The sequence below is a fragment of the Macaca fascicularis genome, chromosome 11 (assembly GCF_037993035.2).
Source record: "Macaca fascicularis isolate 582-1 chromosome 11, T2T-MFA8v1.1".
Classification (NCBI taxonomy): domain Eukaryota; kingdom Metazoa; phylum Chordata; class Mammalia; order Primates; family Cercopithecidae; genus Macaca; species Macaca fascicularis.
This window is the reverse complement of record NC_088385.1, coordinates 111,927,600-111,936,838: the sequence shown is the minus strand read 5'-3', so window position 1 is coordinate 111,936,838 and position 9,239 is coordinate 111,927,600. Positions and strand designations below refer to the sequence as shown.

At 41.5% G+C, this 9,239-nt stretch overlaps 1 protein-coding gene across 3 annotated transcripts; it reads right to left on the bottom strand.

Moving 5' to 3' along the window:
- Positions 1–467: 467 nt before the first annotated feature.
- Positions 468–8,816, bottom strand: NOPCHAP1 (NOP protein chaperone 1). 3 transcript variants are annotated; one of them, XM_045365830.3, is made up of 4 exons: positions 7,820–8,816; positions 6,926–7,012; positions 3,304–3,440; positions 468–710 (listed from the first exon to the last, which is right to left on the bottom strand). In XM_045365830.3, the coding sequence occupies exons 1-4, from the start codon at positions 7,833–7,835 to the stop codon at positions 492–494; spliced, it is 459 nt and encodes a 152-aa protein (XP_045221765.2). In that variant the 5' UTR covers positions 7,836–8,816; the 3' UTR covers positions 468–491. The 3 variants fall into 3 exon arrangements, with proteins under 3 accessions (XP_045221765.2, XP_005572139.3, XP_073863763.1); XM_005572082.4 differs by having other exon boundaries at positions 8,687–8,816; XM_074007662.1 differs by having other exon boundaries at positions 3,321–3,440; positions 8,687–8,816.
- Between the last annotated feature and the right edge of the window lie 423 nt (positions 8,817–9,239).

Genomic DNA, 9,239 nt, shown 5'->3' with positions numbered 1-9,239 from the left:
AGGAGGCCATTACTAACCGCAATCATGAACACACCAAAACCTAACTCAGGAGTGTATTTTTATAGCAAATAGCCAAGTTCAGCCAACCACAAACAGCCAAGCCTCAGCCCATCAGACGAGGCAGCCTTAGGTCTCCTTAGATCAGATCATACCTATGGGACATCGGGCAGCCTTAAGTCTCCTCTTTGCCTTATTTAGGCAAACACCTAGCTGTAACCCATCAAGTTATTTCTGTACTCTACTTCTGTGTTCAGCTGATAAAAGCACACTTTCCATGCTGTAGAGTGGAGGTCTCTGAACCCCTTTCAGTTTACAATGCTACCTAACTCATGAATCATTCTTTGATCAAATAAACTGTCAAATTTAATTTGTCTGAAGTTTTAACACATAAAAGCACTATAGGTGCCTGAAAAGCAAAAGTCAGTGAATCATTCTTTTTCACAGAATTTGCAGACATATGTCACCTGTTTCTTTTCAGATAATTTATTTGACTATTTCTTTTTTTTACTTGCTGGACTGTCCAAAACTTCAATCTTGCCTTTTCCACCTTCAGAATTGGGAAGCTTAATGTTATCTATGGTGACTTCAGATGTGATGCTGTCATCTTCGTCCTCTGATTCTGAACTGTTCTCTGAACTGTCTTGTGAACTCTCTTCTGAACTGTCCGCTTCTTTTGAATCCGACTGATTCATCTCAAACAAAGCCACATCCTGCAAAAAGTAGTGGGCAGGAAATCTATTTCAGAGCAATTCCTTAAAAAGTCATAATAAAACAATATTGAGAATAACCAATACTCAGCAAAAATACTGAAACATAAAGGATAAGAATTTTTTTTGAGACAGTTTTGCTCTGCTGCCCAGACTGGAGCGCAGTGGCGTGATCTCAGCTCACTGCCACCTCCACATCCTGGGCTTAAGTGATTCTTGCACCTTTCAGTCTCCTAAGTAGCTAGGACTACAGGTGTGCCCCACCACATCCAGTTAATTTTTATGTTTTTAATAGAGATGGGATTTCACCCTGTTGGCCAGGTTGGTCTTGAACTCTTGACCTCAAATGATCCACTGCCTTGCCCTCCCAAAGTGCTGCAATTACAGGTGTGAGACAGCACACCAGGCCACAAGGATAAGAAACGTTTTTAATACAACATGGTTCTTTTATACTTTTAGTTGTCAGGGTCTGCCATAATGATGATTTAAATTTACAATAAGTGTCTAAAACATCTGCTATGGCCGAATTCTATATACCTTAAACACATTCAACAACATTCATTCTGCAAATACTAACATGAGTTAGGCACTACACTAGGTACCAGAGACTCAACAACAACAAAAAAATCAAAACAAACCTCTCGCTTTGGTGAAATTTATATTTTCAGGCAGAGACCCGTAAATTAAAACCTGCAGGCCAAATCCTGCCCACTGCCTATTTTTGTTCAGCTCACAAAGTAGGAAAGTTTTTTCTATTTTTAAGTGGTTGAGGGGAAGAAATTAAAATACTGCTATTCACGAAAGGTGAAAATTGTGTGAAATTCTCATTTCAGCACCCATACACAGTGACACACTACTCTGAGCCAGTAAGAGATCACTCGGGGCCTTCCGTTGGAACTGTTGAGAGAGAAATCTTTCTGAGTTGCTGAATCTAAGGCTGAAGCTGCTGATAAACTGGCAAACTGCCACAGGTGGGGGAGGAGCACGCTCTAGATTAGGCCAACACTAGGAAGCAGAACCAAAAGACAGAGCGGCTGACCTCTGAGGACACTGAGCACCTGGATCCAGGTGCACCTGAAATCACCACCCCTGGAGTTTTTTTTCCCCAATAAAATGTTTTCCCCTTGCTTATTCATGTATGTATTGTCAATGGCTGCTTTCACACTATGACAGTAGAGTTGACAGTAAGCCCCACAGAAATTAATGTATTTACTATCTGGCCTCTTACAGAAACATTTGTTGACTCTTGTTCCAGAGGCGAAAGAAAGGCAATAAACAAATACATATAAAGCATAATGTAGGATTGTGAAAATATGGAAAAATAAAGCAAGATAAAATAATAATAGAGCTATCGGGGAAGACCTCTCGATCAGGTGACAACTGAAAAGAGACAGAGGGAGTCGAAATGGAGAAATCTAGGGAAAAGCATTCTACCTGAGAAAACCATGGGGGAGAAGATCAGGCACAGTGAGACTGGTGCTGGAGGGCAGTAAATGATGAGGACTGTGTAGTAAATGATAAGGTCAGACAGAGCAGCAGTGCCCAACCTCTTTGACACCAGGGACCGGTTTTGTGGAAAATTCTTCCACGGACCTTGGCAGGGATGTTTTTGGAATGAAACTGTTCTACCTCAGATCATCAGGCATTAGAATCTCACAAGGAGCACACAACCTAGATCCCTTACATGCACAGTTCATAATAGGGTTCGTGCTCCTATGAGAATCTAATGCCGCTGCTGATCTGACAGGAGGCAGAACTCAGGTGGTAATGCACGCTCACCCACTGCTCACCTTCTGCTGTGCGACCTGCTTCCTAGCAGGCCACAGACCAGCACCAGTCCACAGCCTGGGGGTTGGGAACCTCTGAGATAAGAGAACTGCAGGCAGGATCATATGGGCCCCTTGAAGGACTTAATTTATTTGAAACGTGATGGGAAGCCCCCAGGTCCCAAACTGTGTGAAGAACAGACCCCAGGGAAGAAACAGTGAACGCAGGAAAACCTGTTAAGAAATTGCTGCAATACTCCAAAGGAGAGACCATAAATACCTGGGCCAACAAAGGTCCAAAGGAACAGCAGAGGTTGTACAAAGTGGTTAGATTTGGGATATATTCTGGAGGGAGAGCTGACCAGACTGGCTAATGAATTAGATATTATTAACAATTGTCTCAGCTCTGTCCAGACACAGATATTATAAAGGGAATTCCAGTGCAGAAACAAGACATGACTATAAACTGAGAGAACATTTTTACACATAGCTTATGTAATCAATTGCTCTCTTCTACACATCATTTATTTTTGCATACTCAATAAATCAGACTATGATCACCTCTTTTGGGGCTTGGACAGAAAAAAAAATCCAGTTAGGACATTGAGTAGATTATGCTTCAGAATAACAAATATAGCATTTGACTTAGGAAAAAAAAACCTTCCTGTGACATCATATGACTAAATCATAAAATGACTATGTACCTATACAACATTGGAAACATGAGTTAACACCAGGACAATGAAAACTTGAAAATAAAATGGAAAAGTTTTCTTCTTAGGTGACAAGTAGACTAGTAATTTCACCATATGAAAACAAAGCATAGTTACCATTTGTATAACTTTACCATGAGGCCCATCAATGTTTTCAATATTGAAACGACCAGGTGGCGCAGCTGCCATTTCTTTTCTTAGCTTTTCATTTGCCCGTGCCATCTGCGGGAGAAAGGTCTGCACCTGGTCCAATACTGTGGAAAGTAAATACAGCATATCAACATTTATGCTAGTAAATTCTGAAACCTAGGATTTCCTATAAACACTTCTGAATTGAGTATTAATAATAGCAATCATAATTACATATCTTTTAGTTCCCTTCATTTAAAAACCCTCCATCCTCTTCTGAATAAAGCAGTAGGACTACACAATCCAGCAATTAATTGTTTCTCAAATGTTTTGTTTCTCATATATCCCCAGGACTGTAAACTCCTAGAAGGCTAGCATTCAACGAATAGTAACTAAATAGGGAGGCAGTGTGACTTAACAGTTAAGAGCACCAGGTTCTGAGGCTTTAGGGTAAGACTGACTAGGTATATACAGAATCCTAGTTTTACCTCTATCTGAATTACCCTGGGCCAGTTAATTAAGTAGTGATTATTTCTGCCTACCAAACATCTGTTCCCCTTCTTCTGATAATATAACCCTTGCTTTCCTTTTAAGCTGGTGTCACTCTTAGTCACTCTTGCCCCTCACCCCATGCCTACATCCTCCACATCCTTGGCCACTGTACTGTGCTTTAGTGGTATCACAGTGACACGCTGCTCTAGTCAGGCCAATAAGAGATTACTCGGGACCTTTTGTTGAACTGTTGAGAGAGAAATCTTTCTGAGTGAATGACTGAGTTGGCTGAATATAAGGCTGAAGCTGCTGATAAACTGGCAACTCGCCACATGTGGGGGAAGAGTATGCTCTAGATTAGCCCAATGCCTAGGAAAGCAGGACTAAGAGACAGAGTGGCTGACTTCTGAGAACACTGAGCACCTGGATCCAGACGCACCTGAAATTACTGCACCTGGAGTATTTTTTTCCCCCAATAAAAAGAGCCAACATAATTTCTTTTTCTGCTTAAGGCAATCTGAGCTGGATTTTAGCCATTTGCAACCAAGAATCCTAATTAATACATTTAATTTTACCACTTGAAACCTCAGTGTACTAATCTATAAAAAGGGAGTGATAACTGTCAGTCACTATGCCAAATACAGAGCAGTCAACAAACAAGAATATTTATTTTCTCTCTCAAAAGAGGCTCAGCACATAATCATGCATATAACAAGCTCTCAGAACTTACGTAACTGTTATGGCTACATAACAGATGACTAAAATGTCCAGCGTAAGGAAGAAGAAAAGAAAATAGCGGCCAAGGTCAAGTAGACGACCTCTATTTGTAAAATAAGGTGCTGGAAGGACTCCCTAAGAGCATGTACACAAATAAAGCCCTACACAATAGGGAATGTTAGCTCTCATTCCCCTTCGGATATACAGAAAGAGAAATTACTAATACAAATAAAAGGTATTTTTCTGTCCTCAGATTTAAATCTATTGCTACAGACAGAAAACCTGGTCCCGCTTTTGTTTCCAACTAATGAATCAAGTAGAGCAAAACAAGTACCAAAATGTGTGGCCTGAACCCTGATCCTCAGAAGCCAAATAATTCCATGGTACTCTAGGAGAGTATATGCTGAACGCTGAGGCTAGTCCAGTCGTAGTTCTTCTAAATTAAATAATATCCAACACACGACACCGTAATATTAAAAATGTCCAGCATCTAATAAAAAATTAGCAAACATGCAAATAAACAGGAAAACATAATCCATAAAGAGTAGGGAAAAAAATAAAGATTCAGAAGTGACGCAGACAATAGAATCAGCAACAAGAATGTTAAAACAGCTCTTATAAATATACTTTGTATGTTCAAGGAAGAAAAGAAAAGCACAAACACAAGGAAAGAAACAAAAGATATAAACAGTCTCAAACTTCTAGAGATGGAAACTGTATCTACCTTGAAAAAATACACTTGACAGAATTAACAGCAGATTAGACAATATAGAAGAATAGTGAACTCAAGGAAATCAGCAATAGAAGCTATCCAAATTGAAACGCACAAAACATAAGACCCAAACAAACAATGAATGAGCCGTGGGACAACCCCAACTGTCAAAATTAGGTGTAACTGGAGTCCCTTCAGGAGAGGCAAGACAGGAGCAAGCAACAACATCCGTAAAAATTTCCCAAATTTGATAAAAATTATAAACTCATAGATCCAGTAAGTTCAACAAACCCAAGCTCAAGACTCACAAAGAAAACTACAAAGGGCACATCACCATAAAATCAGTAAAAACCAGTAATGAAGACAATCTTAAAGGCAGCCAGAGAAGAAAAGAAACACCATATTCATGACACAAATTGACAGTAGACACAGGCATCAGAAACAATGCCACTGAAAAGAAAGTGTAGTGACGTCTTCAAAGTACTGGAGAAAAAAGAAAAAGCAAAAACCCACACTGTCAACCTAGAATTCTAAATCCATTAAAGCATCTTCCAAAAACTGAAAGCAAAATAAAGACTTTCTCAGACACACAGGGCTGGTAAGTCTATCACCAACGGAGCTGCACTATCAAGAATGATGTTTACAATGAGAAACCTGATTTTTTAAATGTGCTGAAGATTTAAATGTGCTGAACAGGCCGTTTACCAAAGACATACAAACAGTGATACACGGAAAGATGCTCAACATTATTAGCCATTATAAACAAATTAAGATCACAACGTGATACCACTATATCCACACTAGACTAGTTAAAATTAAAAAGGCCACACCACATTTTGGTGAGGATATGCAGCGACTAAACTCTCATACCTTGCTGGTGGAAATGCACAATGGCAATTTCTTCTTCGTAAAAAAAAAAAAAAATTCACACCTTCCATATACCTGCAATTCCACTCCTAGGTAAGGAACCCCTCAAAACAAAAACCTATGTCCACAAAAACCGGTTTTTGGATGGACAGCCACCATGTCGTCATTTTAGCTATTGTAGATTTAGTGCTACAGTAATAATGCTAGTTAAATTTTCCTTTCAGAGTACTCATGATTTCTTAGTTTATTGATGTGATAACCTTCATGCTTATTTACATTGTTTTTATTGAATTTTTGCCTTTTTTTTTTTAACATTAAGAGTGAATTACAGAGAGGGCATTCATGTAATACTTAAAGTCTGAGTGTGGGACATACTTACGAATGTGCAGTACAGCAACATACAGAATAATTAATAAAGAGAATTGGCCATTATGCTGTATTCTAAGTAATATTTATCATTTAAATAATTGTGTCCAATTCAATGGGATGTGGTTGTGGTTTTCCATCCATATATATTAAGTTTGAAGCTCAGTAACCTCTAAAAAAATTTGCCATGGAGATTAACAATTGTTTTTGACTTCCCAAAATTCATCCAACAAGCAGTTTTTCACAAAAAAGCTACCCTCTTAAGGTAGAGAAATAATGTAAGAAATTCTATCCTGTGTACCGACTTTATCATGTAAATCCCAAGTAAGACTTGTTCCACTGGACTATCTGTGGTTTGATACCTGACCATAAAGGCAGAGACCGTCCCAACAAATAACAGCTTAATTAGACAAAACTCAGCATTAGAGAGCGTGAGAGAGGGGAAGAGGTACTTACAGGGACTCCTCTCTATCCGAACTGTTTGAAGAGAGGAGGTCTTCCTGGACTTATTTTGGGAGTTGATGAGTAACCTGTCCCATATACCTGAAAATACAGACACACAAACACCCTTAATTTACTACTGCACAAAAAAGCAAAGGCCCACCAGTAAGCCTCTCACATGACCAGTCTTTAAGTCTTGACTGTTCACACACCCCAAGATTTTTTTTTAAAGCAGCACTCCAAGCTCCATGACAACATTTTAATTCTTTATGTACAGACACCTCTCCTTTCTTACATCTAGCCTGTCTCATTCACCTCTAACACCAATGCCAGGTAATAAATGCACATTAATCTGCACTTTTCTGGATCAGAAATTCATCAGTAGACAAACGTGGGTCTGCAATGACAGAATGGAGGAAGCAGTACAGAGCATAACAATGGTTAAGTGAAGGCAGAAATGGTGACTAGTTGTGTAACACTGGGCCACTCACCTGATCTCAAAGCATTTGTTTCTTCATTAGTAAAACACGCTTGCCTGGTATTTTCCCTTCTCTGAAGATGTTCAACCCAAGAAAAACAGCCTTTTGGCGATTTTGTCACCCACTCTACCTTTTCACCCTCATCTCTCACACTTGAATCATCCCAACTCTCTATCCCATCAGAGTTCCAAGAGGGGAACTTACGAAACTCAAGGCTTTGCACACCCTATTTCTAATACCCGGAAAATCCCTTAACTCTCTGGTTAAAAAACACATCAGCAAAGCAGAGCGCAACAAACATCCATTGAATGCCTACTACTGAAAGCCTACTGGATTCGAGATGAGAGCACAGACTCTAGAGCCAGACTACTTGAATTCAAATCCCAGTTTTGCTATTTTCTAGCCACATGATCTCCAGAAAGTAAATTACCTGTATGATAAATCATGTCTCAGGTTCCTCAACTATGAAACAGAGATAACAGAGTTTCTGCAAAGGGTTGTTGTGACGAGTAGATGAGTTAGTTCCTGGGGCATACATAGTAAGGACTACATAAGCTTTGGTTATCATTATTATACTTCCTTCGGAATCTCTGGGTTCTCATAAAACCCTTCTTCAAGCTAGTATTTACTGACAACATGCCCAAGCCTTTTTACGCATTCTCCTCCTTACAAAAATTCTACTGGCATTACTACTACCACCATTTTCCAAATGCAAAAACTGAGGCGTAGGGAATGAAAATAAGTCCCACCAGTTAATTACTAGTGGAGCTGGGATTCGAATTCATGCTTTTAAATTCTACCTATAGTGTCTGAAATGCTGTGTGGATTTCCCGGATGCATGTCTTCCTGTACAAAACAGCAACACTAAGGGGTGGTCGGTGTGGGTGTGAAGGAGGAAGAGACTGTTAGCATAATATTACTCCGCTTCCCCCTACCGGCCAACTGCTCTGACCCAGGCAGCCAGACCAAAAGCCCTCCCTTCTCCAAAAGAGTTCGAGAGCGTCCCAGCTTTCAGTGCAGGGGAGGTGCCTAGCAGCGGCGCCTGGCAGGGTGGGCGCTCACTACCTTGTAGAATAGGAACCACTAGCTGGGGAAACTGTTCCGGGCCCGCAGCCGGGTGCCCGCCCCAAAGCCCCCACCCCTGCCGCCAGCAAAGCACGCCGGAATCCCGCAGCAGTCCCCGGGGCTCCCCTCGAGGGTACGGAGCACGGACAGGGAGCCACAGGCCCCGGGCTGCACCGGCCGCGCCGCCTCCGCCGCACGTGTGCGGCCCATGCCTCTGTCACCCGTCCGTCACCTCCGCGGCCGTCGCTTCCCGCCGTCAGCAGCTCCTTGGACACTGGGACTCTAGAGGAGTCCCGGGTGGGCGACAAGCAACTCGCGCTACCCTGGGGCTTGCCATGGACCTCCATGCTTCCCTCAAGCCTGCCCTCTCAGGCCCGGATGCAGGAAAGAGGCTCGGGTAAGGGGGCGGGGCGAGGGCCACGATTGGAGGAAACTGCGGTGGGCGGAGTAAGGAGCGGAGAGAGACTCCGGGGTGAGCGTGGTGCAGCCCGGAGGCTGCGCGGGAGCTGGGGCCATTCCTATCCCTGGGATAAAGTAAGGTTCAGACTCTGTCATAGGAAAAAAGAGCTGGCTCGATTTCGCCAAATTCGGGCATAAAGAACATAACATTAGGCTGCCCTCCTCTTTATCCTTTTTTATTAAATTTATTTTTTAATTGGTGAAAAAACACGTAACAAAATCTACCATCTTAACCATTTTTAGTTGTACGATTCAGTGGTGGCAGAACTCTGGGTCATTTTCATCATGCAAAACTGAAACTATACCCATTTACCCCTACTCCAGTC